Source organism: Carcharodon carcharias, chromosome 18 (genome assembly GCF_017639515.1).
Source record: "Carcharodon carcharias isolate sCarCar2 chromosome 18, sCarCar2.pri, whole genome shotgun sequence".
In the NCBI taxonomy this organism is placed as follows: Eukaryota; Metazoa; Chordata; class Chondrichthyes; order Lamniformes; family Lamnidae; genus Carcharodon; species Carcharodon carcharias.
In genome coordinates, this window is record NC_054484.1 from 82,696,654 (window position 1) to 82,721,927 (window position 25,274).

Genomic DNA, 25,274 nt, shown 5'->3' on the forward strand with positions numbered 1-25,274 from the left:
AACCCGTTTCCTATTTTACAAATACCGGGGTGTCTCCAGAAAAGGAAAGAAGAGCAAGAGGGGAAAATGGCCAGTTACACTGTCCGGCCGGCTACTCCCCGGGACGTCGCCGATATCCTCCGCCTCATCAAGGTTCGCTCCGCATTCACACCCAGTACACTTTCTCGCAGAGCCGCAGCCTCATCTGGTTCCTTCACTTTGTCCGAGTTCCCTTGTTGACCGGGATTATAGAATGGTTCGAGCCTATTCGGCCCGTCGTAATTGTGTTGGCTCACTGCAGGAGTAACTTGCCTCCTGCCTGTTCCCAATAGCTCCTGCAAACCTTTCCTCATCGGATAATGATCTAGTTCTCTTTTTAAAACCTCGATTGAACCTGCCTCCACCACACTGTCAGTGTATTTCAAACCCTAACCACTCCTAGTATAAAACGGTTTCTCTGGTTTACTTTGCCCCAGTCTGGTTTTTTTGATCTAGGACAGGCTTGATCCAGTTTATTCACTCCTGTTCAAATGACTTTAATCTGGACAAGGAGAGATCCAGATAAAAGCAAAATACTGCAGATGCTGCAATTCTGAAATAAAAACAAAATGCGGGGGAAACTCAGCAGGTCTGGCAGCATTTGTGGAGAGAGAAACAGAGTTAATGTTTCGAGTCGGTATGACTGGAAATCGAGAGAGGAGAGATTGAGCTTGTGTCTGAGTTATATCGGAATGGAAAGATTTAGAAGACAGAGAGGGAGGTCAGAAGCAGAGTGTTGGGACAGATAGGCAGACAACACCAGAAACCGAGGGGAGAGACTGACAAACGCTCGAAATGGGAACTACAGGGGGTGGGAAGAGAGACTGCCCCCACATACCAGACATTGGTAGGGATGGGGAGTAACACAAGCAGTGAGTAGTTAGGGTTTGGAATACACTGCCTGATTCAATTGAGCTTTTCAAAAGAGAATTGGATCATTATCTGAAGAGGAAAAAAATTGCAGGGGCTATGGGGGTTAGGCAGGAAGTGAGTTACTCCTGCAGAAAGACAGTGACCTGGCACGGAGAGTGAGAAGGGGTAGAAGAGAGACTTTGGCCTAATGCATTAACAGCTAGATAAAGAGAGACAGGGGAAACAAATCAGTGAAAGGAAGAAGAGTGGGGGTTGATGTCAGAAAGCACACAACAGTGATTATTATTTGGAACAATGTTACAAGCAGGACAATAATAAATCTTTGAAATTATTAAAAGGTCTTAAATGCTGTAATGGGAGAGAAATCAGAGGATTTTGTTGAAAGAGCTAACAAGATGGACTGAATGGTGAAACTGGTTTTACTAACCTGTCAGTGAAAAGACATGTTTGGCACTAGTCAGAACTACATTAGTAAATTAGCTACAAAGATTATGAAGACTAAGTGCACTTATTTTGTGTCTAACATCCTGCACTTATCCCTGATTTTCAGCTGCCTCAGCCTAAAGCTTTGAATTTCTGAGCTTTTCTGAACCTTTTGCTCTCACTTTCTATATATATATGACGTTCCTTAGAAACTAACCTTTTTGACCAAGCTTTTGCTCCTTTCCTGTCATGCCTCCCGTGTGGCTTGGTCAAATTTTGTTTGATTTAACACTCCTAAGAAACACCTAAGGATGTTTTATTATGTTAAAGGTGTCATATAAATTCACGTTGTTTTAAGACACAGGTTCCCAAACTCAGGAGGGGGTTGGGGTCGGGGCGGATGGCACATCAAGATATCAGGGGCCACAAGAAGCATATGACCAGGAAATTCCTCAAACTTCTACAGGTTTGCTGGTAACTTTGCAGAATCATAGAATTGTTGCTGTGCAGAAGGAGGCTATTCAGCCCATTCACTTAGTGCCATCTCCTGCCTTCTCCCCATAACCCTGCACATTCTTCCTTTTCAGATAACAGTCTAATTCCCTTTTGAATGTTTTGATTGAACCTGCCTCCGCCACACTCTGAGGCAGTGCTTTCCAAACCCTAGCCACTCACTGTGTGAAGAAGTTCCTTCTCCTTTCACTTTTGCTTCTTTTGTCAGTTACTTTAAATCTGTGCCTTCTTATTCTCGATCCTTTTAAGAGCGCGAAAAGTTTATTCCCATCTACTCTGTCCAGACACCTCATGGTTTTGAATATTTCTATCAAATCTCCTCTGAGCTTTTTTTCTCTGAAGAAAACAGTCCTAACTCCTCCAATCTATTGTTACGGACATGACTGGGTTTAATTTAAACAGCCCTGATTTTTCCCCTCACTACCCGACCGTAAACAGAAAGATGTCTTTGACTTTTGATTTCCCCTTTTATAAGTCTTTTCCTCAACCCTTCAGTTTTGGAGTTATCCAATCCTCTACTAATAACCCCACAGCAAACTCGAGATAAGGTAAAATAAGAGGGGTAGTTTATTTTACACACACAAAACATGGGAAGGGGTTTTGCAACATCTGCCACTTTTTGTATTCATACAATAAAAAAGGGATAAGGGAAAGAAAGGGGTTCAGGGCAAGACCACGATGAAAATAAGAGTTATGGTTTACGTGAGTCCAGAATCAGAAGTTCAGTGGCGTCCTTTAGATGGCTTTGTCTGGCAGAATTCCTGGTCTTGGTGCTAGGAACTCGGTTGCAGGTTGAGTCAGTTGAAGCTGCAGCAAAGTATTCTTGTATCTTGGGTATTAGTTCATCCTGTAGGTGAAATACAGGGTTCTTTCTGGAAACCAGACTTGGAGAGGGATGAAGCTCAAAGGCAGGCTGCTAGCTTGGAGTCTTTGGAGATTAAACTACAGCTGAAGATAAAATTCAAGAGCTGTATAATTAAAGAGATTCAAACAACTCAAGTCTTGGTCAAGTGACAGGGTGGTTTTGGGCCGAGCTATTCAACTACTGAGGCACCATTGTTAAAACCCATTGTGTTTTGGGCAGGTAACTGAAAAACCATTATCACAGCGTTGGAGATGACAAATCCCAAACAACTCTGCCTTTGTCCATAGCTGGCTGGTGTAGATGTATCGTCTACCAATCCTTTGTGTTGGCTTGGCTGGAATGTATATACACATGTTACATTCCAGGGGCAAAAACAAAAACTGCTGGAAAAACTCAGCAGGTCTGACAGAGTATGTGAAGAGGAAGACAGAGTTAACGTTTCGAGTCTGTATGACTCTTCAGCAGAAGAAGAAGTGTCTCGAAACATTAACTCTGTCTTCCTCTTCACAGATACTGTCAGACCTGCTGAGTTTTTCCAGCAATTTTTGTTTTTGTTTCAGATTTCCAGCATCCGCAGTATTTTGCTTTTACATTCCAGGGGGTTTGATGTGTTACCCTTTGTTCATGTTTAAACTGCTCAGAAGCTTCCAGAGCTAGCATCATGTGGTCAGCTGCGGCCATTTTATCAGCCCAGCGGTTGTCCATTTTGAAAAACAGAAAAATGATTTTATAAAGTAGTCAGGTGGAAGTAGATATATACAGATTTATTTTTTACCTGCCTTCTGGCCGGGGCACTATCTTCATCCCTGGAACCATTCTCGTGAATCTCTTCTGCACTGTCTCCAATGCATTCACATCTTTCCTAAAGTGTGGCACCCAGAACTGAACACAGTCTGCCAGCTGAGGCCAAGCTAGTGTTCTATGCAAGCTCAACATAACCTCCTTGCTCTTGCCCTCTATGCCTCTAATAATAAAGCCCAGGATACTGTATGTTTTATGAATTGCTCTCTCAACCTGTCCTGCCACTATTAACTATTAATGCACATATAGACCCAGGTCCCTCTGCTCCTGCATCCCATTTAGAATTGCACTGTTTATTTTATATTGTCTTTCCGTGTTCTTCCTACCAAAATGAATCACTTCACATTTCTCTGTTTTGAACTTCATCTGCCAGCTGTCTGCTCATTCTACCAACTTGTCTATGTCCTTTTGAAATTCTACACTATCCTCCTCAGATCACAATGCTTCCAAGATTCATATCATCCACAAATTTTGAAATTGTTCCTGTATTCCAATGTCTTGGTCATTTAATATAAATCAGGAAAAGAAAGGCTCCCAACAATGATTCCTGGGGAACTCCACCACAAAACTTCCTCCAGACCAAAAAACATCCATTAACTACTACTCTTTGCTTCCTGTCACTCAGCCAATTCTACGTCCATGTTCCTGCTGTCCCTGTTATTCCATGAGCTATAACTTTGCTCACAAGTCTGTGGTGTAGCACTGGATCAAATGCCTTTTGCAATTCTTCAGTCCTCTGTTAAATACCACCTCTTCTAATTGGCCCTACTCTTCTCTTTTTCCACCCTTTTACTATTTATTTGCCTAGAAGACTTTGGAATTCCCTTTTATGTTAGCTGCCATGTCACTTTTCATACTCCCTCTTTGCTTCTGTTTGCTTTTTCATCTCCCCTCTGAACCTTCTATATTCAGCTTGGTTCTTAATTGTATTTTCTACCTGGCATCTGTCATAAGCACATTTTTTTTATTCTTTACCTTTAATTTCTTTCTCATTTTTTATCCAGGGAGCTCTGGATTTGTTTGACCTACCTTTTCCTTTAGAGGGTATATACATTATCAGAGGTCGTCCATTTAAAACAGAGATGAGGCAAAATTTTTTCACTCAAAGGGTCCCGAGTCTTTGGAACTCTCTTCCTGAAAAGGTAGTGGAAGCAGAGTCTTTGAATATTTTTAAGGCAGAGGTGGATAGATTCTTGATAAGCAAGGGGTGGTTATCGGCAGTGGGTGGGATGCAGATTTCAGGTTACTATCAGATCAGCCTTGATATTATTAAATGGCGGAGCAGGCTGGAGGGGCTGAATGGCCTACCCCTGCTCACTGTTTGTATGTTTGTATATTAAAATCTGAGAACAAGATGAGTCATTTGCAACTGCTGTGCTTTTCTCTTCTCATTGTATAACTTGCTACCATGAGTCAATGCTCTGGAATGTTAATTTGAATATAAACCTTTCCCTTTCTGAAATGGAATTGAGGAAATAGGGATTAAATATTCACCCTTTTCTGGTTATTTTCTAGGAACTTGCAAAATATGAAGAAATGGAAAATGAGGTGAAGTTGACTGAAAAAGGTAACAACAATCAAATATAGAACATCTTGCAACCTTTTCCTCGTAAAGTCTTTCGATGTGTTGTGAATATGCTGGTAATTTGTTCTGTAGATTTGCTTGAAGATGGCTTTGGGGAACGTCCATTTTATCACTGCCTTCTTGCGGAAGTGCCAGCGGAACATGTGACTCGTGAAGGTAGAATTTACTTTTTGTTTCTTGACACAACCTGGTAGTTTTGTGGTTTTGATGTGGCCTTTGTTTATCTGAGTGAATCCATGAAGGAAGCATGACTTATTCTAAACCCTGATGTGAAGCATGTGTAAATAAAATGGCTTTGAGAAAATTTGTGTTGATGTCAATACTCTATTTTACTACACTTACGTTGGCTGCAGGTGATGTTGTAAAGGTTATAACTCTATCATTTGTTTTAAAAGGCTGCATATCAAACCAAAACTTTGTTTAGTGATGTTTGGTTTTTTTCTCATTACAAGATTTCTTTTCTTTGCAGAGATGTGCAGAAAGGAAATTGTTGGTTAATTAGTTGAGAGGCTACCAATTTTATGAATGCATTCATAGACCAGATTAGATAAGCACTGTTGACTGTATCCTGGCCCTTCCAAGTAATGGCATTCTTTTGTTTCTCATGTTGGGGCTTTTCATATTGGTCTTAAGCCGGCATCTGGACCCAGTTTCCATGGAAACATTGAAGGCCTTGTTTGAGCTGGGTCTACAAACTTGCTGCTAGATTAAGGAAGCTGAATTTAACAACAGAGTACCAACTTCTCAATCTGTTATAAAAACAATCTGAAAGCAACCTTGTGTAGCAGAAGAAGATTTGTATCAAAGTTTGAGCTTGCTGTGTGATTGTAATATTGTGTTCTTGTAATCAAGTCAAGTTGAATTGGTCCAAGGGATGACCTGGATGTATTGAGTTTGCTTAAATGTAACATTTACCTTTTTAATATCTGGTTCTTATATTTAATAATGTTGAATGTATTCTCTCTTAATTTATCCCCAATCTTCAGGTTACAGTCTTTAGCTTCGCCATGTACATGGCCGTAGGCGTGTACATGGGTAGGCGGGCTGGTAACTGAAAGATCCATTAAGCATTAGATGATCTTGATAATGGAGGTAAGGCCCAGAGGGACATGCTACTTGCAACTTTTATTTAAAAAAGAGGGAGAAGGGTAGTGAAAGCATGGTAGATCAGAACTTGTTGCATGCAATTCTCCTTCCAAAAGTACTCTTTCAAAAGTTGGCAAAAGTGTTCAATGAGGTATTCTGCCTTTTGTGAAAATCAGGTGAAGTAGCTAATTTACAGTTTCACCTGAAAATGAGGAACTTTGTGATTGGCAAAATTAGGATTGATTTGAGGTAGATTTGTCTGACCTTCTGATCTGCCGTGTTAAAATCAAAACATTAGTTAAATTATAGTTTAAAATATTTGTTTAAGTAATGACTGTAATCCATGGTGGCACAGTATTAAGTCTTTTTGTTGTCATGTGTGTGTCTGATCTACACTTGTTACAGGTTTCAAGCTGCTGTTCCAGGAGCTGGTCACCATCTTGATAAGTGTTTGCTGAGATACTAAAAATTTAATTTGTATGTTGTTTCTAAGCACATATATTTTAAAATGAAGATGGGGTACAATAATATAGTGGAAATGTTACGGGTTAGTAATCGAGAAACAAGGCTAATAATAGAGGGGACATGAGTTCAAATCCCACTATAGCAGGTAGAGAAATTGAAAACAATTCATATGTATTAAATATCTGATACCAGTAAAAATGGCCATGAGTCTGTTGGTTTATTGTAAAGACCCAAATAGTTCACTAATCTTTTTTGGGAAGGAAGCCTTACTTGGTCTCACTTGTGTGACACCAATTCCACAGCAACATGGTTGAATCTTAATTGCCCTTTGGGGTGGTTTTTGCAAGTCACTCAGTTGGTTCAAATTTTAGGCCAATCAGGGTTGGGGGATAAATTGTCAGCTGTACCAGCATCATCACACTCTGTCGGAGATTAATCACACCAAGGCATCATTAATACATAGAAACCCCATTTATTACTTGTGCACAAGGGAGACAGCACACAAAGAGCTACTGTACAGTCTCGTAGCAGAATACATACAGACCTATTAAAAGCATTGTTACAGCCTATCAGTAAATTTTGCACAAACCTATCTGCTTATTTGCATAAGTTAACCATATTTCAGTAAATTTTCATTCCCAGCAAACAGACATAGTGCTTATGTAAACACTTATCACAATCCTGATTACATTGGCCTGAGAAAGAACAAAATGGAATGTCTCAGGGCTCATCCTACAACTGTGGTCAGACAAGGTGGTATTGTTCTCAAGGCTGCAGTATTTTTCTCTTAGGCCGAGGCATATAATTCAACTTCTCCATTAACCCTTTTAGCACTAAATGGGTTCCCTATAGTTGCCTAGGCCACCACACTCCCCCCCCCGCCTTTTGTCCTACAAGGACAATCCACCACCCTTAGCCAAGTTCTATGTATTCTAGTCGCTGGGCTTCATTCTCAGTGGGGTCCTGATTCCTGAGGAGAGGGAAGGAATGGGTAGCTGGCTTGAATCAGCAAGGTAGGCACAGGAACCCAATGGTAACTCACCCACCCGAGTACTGCCCTTGGTATAATTTCTCCTGATGCAAAGTCAGGCCGGCCCCTTAATGACCACAAAGGTGGTCTCCCGTCTCCAAATGGACGCTCAATGAATGAGGGCCCCTGTATTACCTAGGGACCATGTGGAATCTGAGGGGAAAGCCAAAAAATGCATCTCTGAGGAGGAGGGGTTAACAGGAATATGAGTACAAATCCAACATTTAGTTCGATTGACTTGTGAGGCTACGGCCTGCATTCGTTGAACCACAGAATTGGTAGTCCATGCCCCCACAAGGACCGCGCAGGACAGGATCCAAATCAGAATCAGCATTCTGACGGCTCAGTTAAAGTTCCTGCACAAGCACTTCCATCCGAAGTCAGCGTCCGCTTGACGTGCGATGCGTGTATCCACAAAGGTCGTCCTTCAACCTTCACGGCTGTATGGGTGATGAGCAGGACTTGGAAAGGCCCCTCCCATTGAGGCTCCAAACAGTTCTTTCTCCTGAAGGTCTTTACCTGGACTAGATCCCAGGCTGGTATTGATGGCAGTCTTCAGTGGTGGGCTTTTTCTGAACTTCTACCATCTGTGTATGCAAGCTTTTGAGAGAATTAGTAAGTGCTATACAGTATGTAATCATTCCCTCATCCATAGCGTGGATGTCTATTTCCCTAGCAGACAAAGGTGGGGCCACTGGGAGGCGCATAGGACGTCCCATTACAACTTCATAAGGGGATAGGGAGATGGTACGTTTCGGGTGAGAGCACATAGTCATGAGCGCCAGGGGTAGAGCTTCAGGCCATTTCAAACCAGTTTCCTCACATAGTTTAGCTGGTTTGTTTTTTAGAATACTGTTTTATCTTTCCACCACCCCAGTAGACTTGGGGTGGTATGGGCAGGAAAGGTGATGGTTGCATTGTAAGGCCTTCAACGGTTCCTTTATCACTTTAGCGATAAAATGAAGCCCATTATCACTTGATTAAATCTCTGGTATCCCAAATGTATTCACGTAACAACAATCTTGCAACAATAACAGCATCATTCCGTCGGGTGGGATACGCCTCCACCCATCGCGAGAACAAACATACTATAACATAATTATATCCCATACATTTAGGCATTTGTATAAAGTCCATTTGTAGGTGTACAAACATGGCTGGGGTCCCGTACCAGCAGTCACTGTGGGTGTCTTGCCTGGTTATATCTTTGACAAAGCAGACATTGTGAAGCTATTTTAGCTGCCATGGCGAAAAACCCAGGTGTAACTCACATCTGCTGTGCCATTCTGTTCATCCCCTCTTGGCCCCAATATTTTCTACTCTATATAATGTCCTGCCGGGTGTTGACATAGGTGTGACAGGTATTACCAATACAATGCCTATTAGCATATTACTATTCACTATACATTCAACATTCATTCTATATACGCGTGTCAAACCTCTGGGCTGGCAACCGGTCAAGTCATGATTCTTGGGTCGTAAGAGATTCAATAAATGCTCAATAGTTACCCATAAAGGGACTACCCCTTCATCAATCTGTCTTAAATTTTCTCGGGCTTGTTCCAGTGCCCAAGATCCATAGATGCTGCATACATCATTTCTGCTTGCTTCGTCTGAAATATCTTTCCCTATTTCAATTAATTTATTGATAGTCCCTGCATGACTTTCGACCATGGTAGCCAGGCTTTGGATTAACCGTGTCACGTCCTGGTCCATATCTAATTGTGTATCCTGGATCCCCTGTCCCCGCTCTAGAATCTCCTTAAGCTTAAAGCTCAGGGTACAGACCTTCTAGTCAACAGTTGCCAGGTTCTGAATTAACCACTGATGTCTCTATATCGAATATCGTAGCAGCATCATTTATCAGGCTGCGCTTAATGCGGTTCCCTCCCAAGCCTGATCACATCTTGCCACTGAACTGAACTGCTTCAGTCATCAATTGGCCCGTTAGAGCCGTATAGAGTGCTTGGGTATGGGTTGAGCACCACTGGGGCAGGATGACACCGGATACATTCAAGACTACTGGTACCAACTCATGGTGTATAATATCATACAAAACTTCTGATTACCAGTATCAAACCATTCATCGGTCCTGGATGCATAGTCGGACAAGATGGGTCACTCGATGTGGTTTGAGGGGCTTCAATTATCTCTACTCGGACTGTGGAAGTAGATGTGGAAGGTGGCTGGGTAGTGGCGGACCTCCCACGCCCGATCTGAAGCAAACCCTTACTACAAGTTGAAAGCGCTTGTTGTCCTACTGTTACATTTATCATTCCCTGTTGTGTGTCACATTCGGCACTGTCCGTGCTGTACCAAAGTTCCTCCTGCGGTGCGGGATGAGCAGTGATGATCCCCGACCTTGTTGCCAGTACTGATGCCCGCGACCAGGATTGTAGATCTGTGGAGACATTAACATCGGCTCCTGTTCTCATATCTACAAGTGCGCGTGTATCACCTGTCATAATTACCTCATATGGTCCATGCCTGTTCGCTCGAACTCACTTTGACCATCACCTTATTCCTCACTTGATCCATTGTTGCTCTTTGGATTTGCCTGTTTCCATACCCTTAATCACCTGTTGGTCTCCGACTTCCTTCCTTAACTCATGCAATTGCTTACTTAATTCCCTTACATAGTCCGTATTTTTCCTTTCAGTGGCCCTACATCTCCTCCTCCCACTAAAATGCCTTCAGGTAATTATATGGCCCTTCCTGTTATCAATTCAATGCGGTGAACCTGGTAGTCCTATTTGGTGTAGCCCTAAGGTGCATCAGAATGCTGGGCAATACTGTGGCTCAGCTGTTGCCTGTCTCCTGAATTGCTTAGATGTTTTTAAAGTTCAGTTCATCCTTTCCACCATCGCTGGACTCTGGGGGTGGTAAGGAATATGGAATTTCTGTTTACACACTTAAGATTACACACTTCTTTAATGACTCTCCCTGTGAAATGAGTTCCCTGATCTGAATCCATCTGGGTAGGCACCCCCACTCCAGTTTACTCTCTCCTGCTGCTGTCTCATGTCAGACTCAATTCCTTAAACAACTCTACAATGCACCTTCTTATCCTATCTTTCAATGACTCAGTATCTTCACTTCCAGTGATGGTTCTCTCTGGGAACCGCTTAACTCTGCCTGTCATCAAGGTGTTAATCCTGTGGTCTTATTTTTTGTAGCTCACAGGCACATTAATATAATCAGTAGTACATCTATTTAGCCTTTTTCCAGCTTTCTGTTTACCTGTATCCATCTTGTGGTAAATTGTTGCTAAGTGTTATTTCTCCTTACATTTCAATTCCTGAACTACAGACACAGAATAATTTTACCTCTAAGGTTTTTTTCCCTGACCACAATCATCCTAAGATTCTCTTGAGTTTAGTTTCTCTATTGCCAATGAGGATTTGTCTCTAGATCTTTGATTATCTCCCCCTGTGCAGTTCCAATGCCTCAGTTGATGACCAGATTATCAAATTAATTTCCCTTAAAACAGTTGGTACATTATGTCCTCTTTCCCTAACTCATTCTCCTACTTGCCTCATACCATTTTACACATGCAACAGCTACCATCTTATCTTGTTCAGGTTACCTGGAGAGACTTTAAAATAAATAAAATATTCTCATAACAGTTTTAAAAACAGAAATCAGGCATTGACATGTTTTGCTTCCTTATCTTCTTCTCAAACATTTTATTGTCTCAAAAGTAACCCACTAAATTGTGTCTGACCCTTTTCTTTTAGAATTATCCCAGATTCATTAACTTGGCCAAAAATTGGATTTCTGCCAAACTTTGTCAAGGTCTTGAGCTTAGCTTCATATTTTGGGAACAGACTTTACAAATACAAAAGCTTGCAGCATTTGAATTAGTGCCAATTGTTGTCAAACTTTTTAAAATGAAAATTCCCTTTTGAGAACTTTATCAAGAACCAAACTTCAAATTTTTAAACTTTGTAAGAACTGTAATTTACATTATCAAAATTAACAGAAGCTCTTTTTCATGTGTAATGATTTGTGTCCAAGTTATAATTTCCGTCTGTTTGTCGATACATTCTTTATCTTAGATAGCATCCTTGTTATTCTAAGTAACCTGTTAAATTGCACTGCACTTTACATTTCAAGATTGTCCCAAATTCAAATTCCAGTGCTTTTGGAAAGCAGATTTCCTTTAATATTTAATTCATCTCATCAAAAGAAACCGCTTTTTTATCCATTGGAACCACCTAGACCTTGTGTTTATGTCTTTTGGTTTTCCTGGAATCCTTTTGAATTTCATATAATTTTTTTTCTCAGAATTTTAGAATACTAACTCGAATGTATTAATCCCAATCAGCTTGGAAGCTGATGATGAGGGTTATTCCTTACTAGTCTGCAAGGGGGTGGTACAAGGGTTGGTTCATCTCAAACAAAGGCAAGCCCTGTTTTATCTTTACACTTCCTTCAAATTACGATTTTTGCCAGAAATCTCATCTCAAACCTTATACTCAAAACTTTGGAATGTTTGAATATACTTTTCCTTTAATCTAATATGGGACTTTTGACTCTAAAGTGCTCAACTACACACACAAAAGACAATTCAGGGAAGAAAACACGTTAAGGCTCACAAACAAATATTTCTTTGCACACAAACAAACACACATATAAAGGTATGTATTTATATTCCTATAATATTGAACTTAACTCTAAATGAAGCTTCAAGTAGCAGTGGGGGGGAAATAAAGGGATCTTTAAGGTTCCACCTATAGGGAACTGACGAAAGCTCACATTTTCTCTGCTGCTGCTTGTCAATTGCTCATTAACTCCCTAGGGGTTCTCTCTCTCTCTCTCACTCTCTCTCTCTCTTCAGCACAAACAGCTCTTGTAACTTAGATCAATTTATATTTTTTAAATTACAGAAAATTCAGTAGCAGACCGTTCAGGTCCATAATGGACATACATATAAGCATTTGGGGTTCCTTTTGGAGGGGGAACCAAATAAATGGGGTTTCTTTGATGCCATATTACCCATTCTTTATCTAATAACTAAAAAAGGCCAGCCCTTGGCGGGTCCTCGACCCCCAATCTACTACTAAGGTACTTTCACCAATCAGTCCACTCACACGTTCAAGGGGTCCCGGACCCCGAGCTGCAAACATGCACCCGCACACTCAGGGGTACCAACCCCAAGTATACACTAAACTAAACCAAACTCCAGGGGCTCCAACCCTGAGTATATACTAAACTAAACCTAGACTTCAGGGGCTCCAACCCTGAGTACACTCTAAAACTAAACTCAATGGCTCCAGCCCTGAGTCACTCTAAAACTAAACTCCAGGGCTCCAACCCTGAGTATATTCTAAAACTAAATTCCAGGGCTCCAACCCTGAGTACACTCTAAAATTAAACTCCAGGGCTCCAGCCCTGAGTACACTCTAAAACTAAACTCCAGGGCTCCAACCCTGAGTATATACTAAAACTAAACTCCAGGGCTCCAACCCTGAGTACACTCTAAAACTAAACTCCAGGGCTCCAACCCTGAGTACACTCTAAAACTAAACTCCAGGGCTCCAACCCTGAGTACACTCTAAAACTAAACTCCAGGGCTCCAGCCCTGAGTACACTCTAAAACTAAACTCCAGGGCCACAGCCCTGAGTACGCTCTAAAACTAAACTCCCGGGCTCCAGCCCTGAATACACTCTAAAACTGAACTCCAGGGTTCCAGCCCTGAGTACACTCTAAAACTAAACTCCCGGGCTCCAGCCCTGAGTACACTCTAAAACTAAATTCCAGGGCTCCAACCCTGAGTATATTCTAAAACTAAACTCCAGGGCTCCAACCCTGAGTACACTCTAAAACTAAACTCCAGAGCTCCAGCCCTGAGTATATTCTAAAACTAAACTCCAGACTCCAGCCCTGAGTACACTCTAAAACTAAACTCCAGAGCTCCAGCCCTGAGTATATTCTAAAACTAAACTCCAGAACTCCAGCCCTGAGTACACTCTAAAACTAAACTCCAGAGCTCCAGCCCTGAGTACAGTCTAAAACTAAACTCCAGGGCTCCAGCCCTGAGTACACTCTAAAACTAAACTCCAGGGCTCCAACCCTGAGTACAGTCTAAAACTAAACTCCAGGGCTCCAGCCCTGAGTACACTCTAAAACTAAACTCCAGGGCTCCAACCCTGAGTATATTCTAAAACTAAACTCCAGGGCTCCAACCCTGAGGATATTCTGGCCAAAGTGGTCCCGAAACATGACAACTAATCTCCTAAAGACTTAAATAGATGACTTACCTTAGGAGTTAGCCTCAGGCAGGCGAGGCAGACCATGGGTCAACGAAGCCCAAATCGGGCTGCCGCAGACTAAGGAGTCCTTGAACCGCAAGGTCCTAACGCTGGCACTCTGTGACACACCCTACGGGTTAGTCATCTCGGTGGAACCTCCAAGAAACTGTCGGAGATTAATCACACCAAGGCATCATTAATACGTAGAAACCCCATTTATTACTTGTGCACAAGGGAGACAGCACACAAAGAGCTACTGTACAGTCTCGTAGCAGAATACATACAGACCTATTAAAAGCATTGTTACAGCCAATCAGTAAATTTTGCACAAACCTATCTGCTTATTTACATAAGTTAACTGACCAATCCATATTTCAGTAAATTTTCATTCCCAGCAAACAGACATAGTGCTTATGCAAATGCTTATTACAATCCTGATTACATTGGCCTGAGAAAGAACAAAATGGAATGTCTCAGGGCTCATCTTACAACTGTGGTCAGACAAGGTGGTATTGTTCTCAAGGCTGCAGTATTTTTCTCTTAGGCCGAGGTATATAATTTAACTTCTCCATTAACCCTTTTAGCACTAAATGGGTTCCCTATAGTTGCCTAGGCCACCACAACTTCGCAAAATCATTGTTTTTAAAAGCTTTGGAGGTTGATATCTGATAAAATAGATGTTTATGTTGGAGGGAGGTGATGGCGTAGCGGCATTGTTGCTTGGCTAGTAATCCAGAGAACCAGCGTAATGCCCTGGGGACCTGGGTTCAAATCTCATCACAGCAGATGGTGGAATTTGAATTCAATAAAAATCTGGAGTTAAAGATCTAATGGTGATCATGAAACCATTGTCTGATTGCTGTAAAAACCCACCTGGTTCACTAATGTCCTTTAGGGAAAGAAATCTGCTGTCCTTACCTGGTTTTGGCCTACAGCAATATGGTTTGACCCTGAACAAGGGCAATTAGGGTTAGGCAATAAATGCTGGCCTAGCCCATGATGCCCACATCCCAGGAATGAATAATAAAAAAAGATGTGACCTTAAACTGTCTGCCCTCTCAGGTGGATTTAAAAGCTCCCATGACACTTTTCAAGGAAGAGCAGGGTAGTTCTGTTGAATGAATATCACTCAGGTGATCTGATTTCACATTGTTATTTGTGGGATTTTGCTATTTGCACATTTTGTTGCATTTCCTACATAACAATGACTATGCTCAAGTGCTTTGGGATGTCCTGAGGATGTGAAACATGTTTAAAATGATCATCATTGTGTTTAAACCCCTTCATAGTTTTGTTGCTCTCTTTCTTTGTAAGAACCTCAGCCCTACAACTTCCACCCCTCTCGCCTTCCCACTGTCCATTACTCTACTGGCCATCTGTGTAAACCCACCCCCACCCCAACTCTTTGGTGGCCTACCTTCAGCCATCCAGGTTCTCCCTCTGGGTTTCCCTCCCTTAACCCCTCGAATGTTTGTTTTTTGTTTTTTCTGGGACCGAAGCCATGGGTTCAAGTCTGACTCAAGACTTAAGCACATTTTCTAGCCTGACACTTCAGTGCAGTACTGAAGGAGTGCTGTATTGTCGCAGAAGCCACCTTTTGGATGAAACATCTTTCATGTCCTGGCAGTGCAACCAACATTACTAAAATGGATATGTGATCGCTTATCAAGTTACTTTTGTTTAAACATTGAGGTGTGCAAATAGGCTGCAGTATTTTCTGTTACAACAGCAACTAACTTCCAAAGCCCTTCATTGGCTGTAAGACATTTTGAGGCATCCTGAGGTCATGAAAGGCAAAATCGAAATGCACGTTTATTTATTTCCTAAAAGTTGGATACACTTGACTGTGTGCGTACGAAGGACTATATGGACTCCGTGTAGTGTTCTGTCTGTGTTCTGGAGATGTATTATTCAACCCTTGTAGCTGATGTATCTGATATCATTTTTTTAGGATACAACATTGTGGGATATGCTATGTACTACTATGCGTATGATGCTTGGATTGGAAAATCACTATACCTTGAGGATTTCTATGTAATGGAAGAAGTTAGAGGTAAAATAAAAATTACATTATTTTTTGGAAAAGAAGTTTTCTAACCATTGTTTGCAATAGGGGCACATGTCAGTGTCATTCAAACTGATTTTAGCTAACTTCAACAACAGCAACTTGCATTTATTATAGCATCTTTTATGTTCAGAATACAGTACAGATATTTGTACTGTTTCAAAAACAAAAAACGCTGGAGAAACTCAGTGGGCCTGACAGCATCTGCGGAGAGAGAGACAGTTAACATTTCGAGTCCGTGTGACTCTTCTTCAGTGCTAAACAGGAGTAGAAATGTGGTGAAATATTTATTATTTCTATTTATTCTTATTAATATTTATTTCTTATTTCACCACATTTCTACTGCTCTTTAGCTCTGAAGAAGAGTCATACAGACTCGAAACATTAACTCTGTCTTTCCCTCCACCGATGCTGTCAGACCTGCTGAGTTTTCCAGCATTTTTTGATTTTGTTTCAGATTTCCAGCATCCACAGTGTTTTGCCTATATACTTGTACTGTTTCCTAGCTGTACACCTTAAGGGCCCAGCAAGGAAAGTATGTTACCCTGCTCTGCTTTCCTGATTCTGAAGATGGTGGGATCAAGTGCTGCTGCAGGGCATGAGTAACCCAGACTAATGCTTCAGTGCAATACCAAAGAGGTGCTGGAGGTGCTGTTTCTTGGATCAGATGTTAACAGAAGCCATATCTGCCTGCTGAGGTGGATGTGGAAAGATCCCACGGCACCATTCAAAAGAGCTGAGGTTCCCGGATGATGCCCCCAAAAATTGATTAACTGCTCGTTGAACTTCTTTGTTTGTTTGTACAGCCTTGCTGCTGACAGACTGCTGTAGTGTTTGCCCCACATGATGATGACTAAACTTCAAAAGTAATTCATTGAATATAAATATATATTGGCTTGTCCTCGGACAGGTTTAAGTGTTACGTGTATGTCAGTAGTTGAATTGAATTTCACCACTTGCATAGCCAGGTAATGAAGGATAGAACTGGAGCTAGTATTTACAAGCTTTGATTTACAGAGAAACACATTACTCATCGTGCATCTCCAATCAACTCTGCTTCTATATGTATAAGCATGGGTGAGTCCCCAGTTAATGTCCACTAACTGGATACAATTAAACACCCAATTGTATTCAATTAATACTGAACACTTTGATACAGAGTTGCACTTGACTCATAGATTGACCTTGTCTGTCACAGAACATACCATAAGGTACTGGAGCAGAAGTAGGCTATTTGGCCCATCAGTCTGCTCCACCACTTTCCTGCCTTTTCCCCATAACCCTTGATTCCCTCATTGATTAAAAATGTGTTTATCTCGGCCTTGAATATACTTAACGACCCTGCCTCTACAGCCCTCTGCGGTAAAGCATTCCACAGATTACTACCCTCCTCAGCTCTGCCTTGAAAGATTATTACCAATCATCCACTATCTCTGTTGCTACTTCCTTTATTATCCTAGGATGCAAGACGTCAAGTCCAGGGGACTTATTGGCCTTTAGCCCCATTAGTTTCCCTGGTACTTTTTCTCTAATGATAGTTATTGTATCTATTTCCTCCACCCCCTTATGCCCCTTGATTATTTAGTATTTTCGGAATGCTAATAGTCTTCTACCGTGAAGACTGATGCAAAGTATTTATTCAACTCCTCTGCCATTTCCTGGTTCCCCATTATTATTTCCCAGCCTCATTCTCTCAGGGGTGTATGTTCATTTTGGCCTCTCTCCTCTTTTTTATATATTTAAAGAAGCCCTTACTGTTCATTTTTATATTACTTGCTAGTTTACTCTCAAAGTTTATTTTCTCCCTCTTCATTATTTTTTGATCATCTTTTGTTGGTTTTTAAAACTTTCCCAATTATCTGGCTTCTCACTAATCTTTGCCACATTGTATGTTTTTTCTTTGAATTTGATACTATCCTTTACTTCCTTGGTTAACCATGGTTGGTTTATCCCCTTCCTAGAATCCTTCTTCCTCATTGGGATATACGTAATTCCAGTTGAGTTTATTATTTTCTGGTACGTATCTGAGGGAAGTCCAGAGAGTAAAGCAAAACAACTGTTGAGGTTTATAGGCCAAATGTGACCAACTGTTTGTGCATTCCCTGTTTAGTAATTTTTATTTAGGCAAATTGCAAGGCTTCTAATGATGATTTGGATTCCCTTTGCAGGATATGGAATTGGTTCAGAAATTCTGAAGAAGATCAGTCAGGTAAAAAGAGATTCCTATTTATTATCTTAATCACTAATGATGAGAAAGGTAATAGGAAACCTCAGACTTAACATTCTCTCCCAAGTACTTTCAGCCTCTCCTTTTGTCTGTTGCCTTGAGGATGTTAATGTCTTGTCAATTACATTGTTAAAGTTTGTTAATGGTGACTATGTTGCTAAGGTTAAGAGAAACAGGTGATGGATATTAATTGTCTTTGAGCATGTATAAATAGGGGATAGTTGGGACGTTAGGTTGTGTTGGAGGAGAGCTGTGAGACTGAACAAGTCAATAAACACTCTCAATAAAGGAAAGATCTGTTTCTTGGTTTCAGCTTCACCAACTGCCATGGATCCTGTTAAAGAAGGTAATAGAAGGCACAAATGTTGTTGTTGGGGAAGATTGCTCTCAAATCAAAAAAGGAGATTTGGAAAGCTGTCTGTTATTCTCTTGAGTTCGAACTGATGTAATGTTAACAAGGAAGACTGAAATAGCTTTGCTTGAGTGAGAAAAGACAGTAGCAGAAAATCATCCCTGTTCTAATGCACAAACAGCTAGAATGAAGACTTAGATCTAGATGAAATAGAATGGAAGATACATTGGGAGTGCAATAGGTGGGATAAGGAGTGCAGTAAATCAGAAGCATTGCAGAGTAAAGCTCTCTCTCCTAGCTACCTTGGCAATAGTTATTACTGTGAGACAGTTCATTTCAACCAATGTTGTGAATGACCAAGTTGTCAGTTATGCAAATACCCCAAAGATACCAAGATTGAGACCAGCTAGACTCATTTCACTTGGGGTCCTTGCATTTAGTAGCAAAGCTTTCATCTCGTCATTCCGGATTGAAGTGCTAACCCATTTTTTTTCCAGTTTAAAATAGATTAAGCTAAGGAAAGGTAAGGGTTCTAGGTTTTATTTAAAGTACATAAATAATTTAACATTTTTTTACTGTATTTAACTTAAAGTAAGGGTTTTTTTCAACTAGAGGCATGGCAGGGCAGCTCAGTCCCACGTTATGTATCACCTGCAACCTGTGGGAAGTCCTAGATGTTCCTTGCGCTCTGACCAACCACGTGTGCAGGAAGCGCCACCAGCTGCAGCTACTTGAGCTCCGGGTTTCGGCACTAAATGCAAGGACCCCAAGTGAAATGAGTCTAGCTGGTCTTGATCTTGGTATCTTTGGGTTATTTGCATAATTGACAACTTGGTCAATCACAACATTGGTGGAAATGGACTGTATCACAGTGATAACTATTACCAAGGTAGCTAGGAGAGGGAGCTTTACTCTGCAATGCTTCTGATTTACTGCACTCCTTATCCCATCTATTGCACTCCCAATGTATCTTCCACTCTATTTCATCTAAGTCAGAGTCTTCATTCTAGCTGGGCACTGAGGTGCATCTGCGAGGGTGAGAGTTTCGTGGGTAGCACGACTTTTTAGACGTGGTCACCCCACAGTTATAGAAGTGCAGACAGAGAGGGAATGGGTGGCCATTCAGAAGAAAGGTGTCAGGCAGGTAGTCAGGAAATCCCCAGGGTGCATCTCGCTCAAGAACCGTTTTTCTGTGTTGGAAAATGGTGAGAGTGACGGTTCCTCTGGGAATTGCAGCCACGCTCATGGCACTGAGAGGGGGTCAGCTGCACAGGGAGTGCGGGTGGGGGGTGGTGGGGGCGTTGGTGGGGGGGCTGTTGTGGTGGGGGGGGGTAGAGGAAAGGGAGGGGAAGAGCAATACTGGTAGGAGACTCGATAGTAAGGGAGACAGACAGGCATTCCTGTGGCCATAGACGTGACTCCAGGATGGTATGTTGCCTCCCTGGTGTCAGAGACAAAGATGTCACTGAACGGCTGCAGGGCATTCTAAAGGGAGAGGGCAAACAGACAGCCAAACAGAGATTGTAGTACAAATTAGTACCAGCAACATAGGTAGAGAAAGGGGTGAGGTTCTGCAAGCAGAATTTAGGGAGCTAGAAAACAGATTAAAAAACAGTACCTCAAAGGCAGTAATCTCTGGATTACTTCTGGTGCCATGTGCTAGTAAGTATAGAAATAGGAGGTTAGTCCAGATGAATGTGTGGCTGGAGAGATGGTACAGGAGGGAGGGCTTTAGATTTCTGGGACATTGGGACTGTTTCGGGGTGGTGGGACCTGTACAAGGTGAACGGGTTGCACCTGAACCGGAATGGGACCAACATCCTCGCGGGGAGGTTTGCTAGTGCTGTTGGGGAGGGTTTAAACTAACTTTGCAGGGGGAATGGGATCCTGAGAAGAGGTTCAGCAAGGGGATATGCACAGCCAAAATTAGAGAGCAAGTGAGTCTGGAAGGCATAGAAACTATAGGCCAATTAAGGCACAGGGGAGCTTGGCAAGGTTGGATGGTATTTATTTTCAAGCAAGGAGTCTGATGAATAAGGCAATTGTGCCTTAATTTGAGGGCACAAATTAACACATGGAAGTATGATGTCATTGCTGTCACAGAGACATGGTTGAGAGAAGGGCGGGATTGGCAGCTCAATATTCCAGGATATAGGGTCTTCATACGAGACAGGGAAGGAGGGAAAAGAGGAGGGGTTATCGCAATATTGATCAAGGAATCAATTACAGCAATAAGGAGGGATGGCATCATAGAAGGCTCCTCAAATGAAGCTAGATGAGTAGAACTTAAAAACAAAAAAGGAGCAATCACATTGCTGGGAGTACTATAGACCCCCAAACAGTCAGAGAGAAATAGAAGAGCAGATATGTAGGCAAATTTCAGAGAAATGTAAAAATGATATGGTAGTTTTATTGGGGGATTTCAACTTCCCCAACATTAACTGGATTAGTCAAAGTGTGATAGGTTTAGAGGGTGTGGAATTCTTAAAATGCATCCAAGAGAGCTTTTTAAGCCAGTACGTAGAAAATCTGACAAGAGAGGGGGCGGATCTGGACTTAATTTTAGGGAATGAAGCCGGGCAAGTGATAGAGGTATCAGTGGGAGAACATTTTGCAATAGTGATCATAGCTTAGATTCAAGGTTGTTATGGAAGAGGACAAGGATGGGCCAGAAATCAGAGTTCTAAATTGGGGAAAGGCCAATTTTTAATAAGATCAGATATGATTTGGCCAGAGTGGACTGGGAGCAGCTACTTTTAGGTAAATCTGGGTCAGAGCAGTGGGACTCACTCAAGAAAGAAATAGGGAGAGTACAGGGCCAACATATTCCAGTAAAGACAAAGGGTGGGACCGACAAATCCAGGGAACCCTGGATGTCAAGGGATATCCAGCTTTGGATAAAGAGGGAAAGGGAGGCTTATGGTAGATACCAAGGGCTTAAAACAGCGGAGGCCATAGAGGAGTATAGAATGTGTAGTGGGGAACTTAAAAAGGAAATTAGGAGAGCAAAAAGGGGCATGAAAAAACACTTGACAGGTAAAATAAAGGAAAATCCAAATTTATTTTGCAAGTACATTAAGAGTAAGAGGATAACTAGGGAAAGAGTAGGGCCCATTAAGGACCATAGTAGTAACTTGTGTGTGGAGCCAGAAGATGTAGGTAGGGTTCTAAATTAATACTTTGTGTCTGTGTTCACAAGTGGGAGGGATGACGTGGGTATGGAAATCAGGCAGAAAGACTGTGATATAATTAAAGAAATTAGCATAGAAAGGGAGGAGGTTGTAAGTGGTCTGGCAGGCTTAAAAGTAGATAAATCTCCAGGCCCGGATGAAACAGGCCCAAGCTGTTGGGCGAGATAATGGAGGAGATAGCAGGGGCACTGGCCATAATTTTCAATACTTCTCTGGCCACAGGAGAGGTGCCAGAGGACTGGAGGACAGCCAATGTGGTACCATTATTCAAGAAGGGAGAAAGGGATAAACCAGGGAACTACAGGCCACTAAGTCTAGCCGCAGTGGTGGGGAAACTATTGGAAGCAATTCTGAGGGACAGAATTAATCTACACTTGGAGTGGTAGGTATTGATCAAGAACAGTCAGCATGGTTTTGTTAAGGTGAGGTCATGTCTGACCAACTTGATTGAATTTTTTGAAGAGGTGACCAAGTTTGTAGATGACGGCAATGCATTTGACATAGTCTACTTGGACTTCAGCAAGGCTTTAGATAAGGTCCCGCATGGGAGACTGATAAGGAAGGTAAGAGCCCATGTGATCCAAGGCAATTTGGCAAATTGGATCCAGAATTGGCTGAGTGGCAGGAAGCTGAGGGTGATGGTCAAGGGGTGTTTTTGTGACTGGATGCCTGTGTCCTGTGGGGTTCCACAGGGATCGGTGTTGGGTCCCTTGCCGTTTGTGGTATACATAAATGATTTAGACTTGAATGTAGGAGGGTTGATCAGTAAGTTCGTGGATGACACGAAAATTGGTGGGGTGGTAAATAGTGAGGAGGACAGCCTTAGGTTACAGGAGGAAATAGAAATGGTACAAGTTTAGATGGGCTGATCAGTGGCAAATGGAATTTAATCCGGATAAGTGTGAGGTAATGCACTTGGCAGGACAAACAAGGCACAGGAATACACGATGAATAGTAGGACCCTGGGAAGTACCGAGGATCAGAGGGTCCTTGGTGTGCATGTCCACCGGTCCCTTAAGGTAGCAGGACAGGTAGATATAAGGCGGTTAAGAAGGCATATGGGATACTTGTCTTTATTAGCCGAAGCATAGAATATAAGAATAGGGAGGTTATGCTGGAACTGTGTAAAACGCTGGTTAGGCCACAGCTAGAGTATTGAGTGCAGTTCTGGAATCCGCATTATAGGAAGGATGTGATTGTACTAGAGAGAGTGCAGAGAAGATTTACCAGGATGTTGCCTGGGCTGGAGGGTTTTAGTTTTGAGGAGAGATTGGATAGACTGGGGTTATTTTCCCTGGAGTAGTAGAGATTGAGGAGGGACATGATTGAGGTATATAAAATTATGAGGGGCATAGATAGGGTAAACAGGAAGAACTTTTCTCCTTGGTAGAGGGATCAATAACCAGGGGGTATAGATTTAAGGTAAGGGGCAGGAGATTTAGAGGGGATGTGAGGAAGAATTTTTTTATCCAGAGGTAGGAATCTGGAATTCACTGCCTGAAAGGATCGTGGAGGCAGATACCCTCGTAACATTTAAGAAGTATTTGGATGTGCACTTGCAATGCCATGGCATACAAGGCTATGGGCCGAGTGCTGGAAAATGGGATTAGAATAGTTAGGTACTTATTTGACTGGCGCAGACTTGATGGGCCGAAGGGCCTTTTTCCAAGCTGTAGACCTCTGACTCTATGACTCAGTGTACTTCCCAGTCCTTCTCACTATTTGTCTGTGAGCTGGGCATTTGGTCATATAACCTTGATCAGCAGTCACTTGAGGTCATTTTATTTGTATAAAGCAAGGTGCAATGGTGAAAGACACAATATACAACGGTAGCTGAATTAGGAAGTTAATATGAATGAAATGGTACAATTTTGAAGGTGGTCTGGAAATAGACTCGAGGTTTAAAGTTCAGAAATCTTTGGAGGTGTCAGAACAAATGGAGAAAGCTTTTATAAAGGCATAGAAGATTGGTTGCTTTATAAATAGAGACATGGAGTAGATAAGCAAGTATTGATAAACCTTTATAAAGCAATGATTAGGTTCTACTTTTAGTATTATGTTCAATTCTGAACACCTTACTTTAGAAAGGATGTTAAGAAATTGGGGGAAGGTGCAGAGGAGATTCACTCGAATACAACAAGGCATAATGGACTTTGATTACATGGAGAGACTAGAGAAGCTGAGATTGTTCCCCTTATAACAGAAAAAGGCTAAGAGAAAATTTTAATGATGGCATTCAAAGTCATGAAGGGTTTTTAAGTTAAATAATGGAAAACTGTTTCCACTGACAAAGCAGTTAGTGTCCCGAAGACACAACCGACAAAAGAGCCAGAGAGGACATATTGGAGAAATCTTTTTATGCAATGTTATGATTTGGAATATACTGCTTGAAAGGATAACTGCTTCCGTAAGAAATAGGAGCAGGAGGAGGCCATTCAGCCCTTTGTGCCTGCTTGGCCATTCAATGAGATCATGTCTGATCTTCTACTTCAACACCATTTTCCTGCACCATCCCTGTATTCCTTGATGTTTTTAATATGTAGAAATCCATCAATCCCTGTCTTGAACATAGTTTTCAATAGTAATTTTCCAAGGGAAATTGACTAATAATGTGAAGGAATGAAAATTGAAAAGCTTTGGGAAAAGAGCTGGGCAGTGAGGCTGTATCAAAGAGCCAGCGCAGGCATGATGGGCTGAATGGCCTCCTTCCGTGCTGTGTAGATTTTTTTTTTTTAATTCATTCATGGGACCTGGGCGTCCCAGTATCCTTAATTGCCCTTGAGAAGTTGGTGGCGAGCTGCCTTCTTGAATCACTGTAGTCTGAATTGAGCCATTGAATAAATTGCCATATGATATTGTGCTTGAGGGAATGAACTAATGTTGAGAGTAAACTTTGTTCTGTTTTCAGACTGCGGTGCAGGACCACTGCAGCATATTGCATTTCATTGTAGCAGATTGGAACCACCGCTCAATCAACTTTTACAAGAAGCTTGGTGCTGCCGATCTGTCCAAACAAGGCGGATGGCATCTTTTTGAGCTTCAGAAGAAACACTTGGTTAAAATCGCAACTGAAGAATGAGTTTGAAGAGTAAAGTCTGGATATCTTCGTGTCCCTTCCCAAAGAACCTTAATTGAAAGTTTTATGCAGTTGTTGTAGATTTAAGACCTCAATTTTGATTGTTTTTATGCTTAATATCATCCTGTAAGATCATCATTTAGCAATTCTTTTAATTAGAATCCAAATTGCAGTAGCTTTTATGCCATTGAACCTGCACTATTTAATCAGTTGTATTCAGGTGTGAAATGATGTGTTACGTTGTTGATGAACCCTGTTTATATAAAAAAAAAAAGTAGTGGATCAATGCTACCTGTAGCAATCAAAAATGTTTCTGCCGTTAGGAAATGGCATACCATAATATAGGCCATGTTTTGGTGTGTATATATAGCTTTACATGGATACAGTGTCAATATGGAGGAATGTTGTCCAGTTCTGTATATATAAATAAAACTATGGCTGTGTTTTAG

At 41.6% G+C, this 25,274-nt stretch overlaps 1 protein-coding gene across 1 annotated transcript; it reads left to right on the top strand.

The window, feature by feature from the left end:
* The first annotated feature begins 1 nt into the window (after position 1).
* sat1a.1 (spermidine/spermine N1-acetyltransferase 1a, duplicate 1) lies at positions 2 to 25,274 on the top strand. Its single transcript, XM_041211422.1, has 6 exons — positions 2 to 132; positions 5,009 to 5,060; positions 5,151 to 5,234; positions 15,866 to 15,967; positions 18,148 to 18,188; positions 24,658 to 25,274. Exons 1-6 carry the CDS (start codon positions 67 to 69, stop codon positions 24,826 to 24,828), a joined length of 516 nt encoding a protein of 171 aa, XP_041067356.1. The 5' UTR covers positions 2 to 66; the 3' UTR covers positions 24,829 to 25,274.

Excerpts from the sequence above, each read along its gene's own strand:
- sat1a.1 (XM_041211422.1), top strand. The coding sequence starts at position 67 with ATGGCCAGTTACACTGTCCGGCCGGCTACTCCCCGGGACGTCGCCGAT. Across the intron at positions 5,061-5,150 it reads GGTGAAGTTGACTGAAAAAG|ATTTGCTTGAAGATGGCTTT; the intron begins GTAACAACAATC and ends TTTGTTCTGTAG. Across the intron at positions 15,968-18,147 it reads TGTAATGGAAGAAGTTAGAG|GATATGGAATTGGTTCAGAA; the intron begins GTAAAATAAAAA and ends TTCCCTTTGCAG.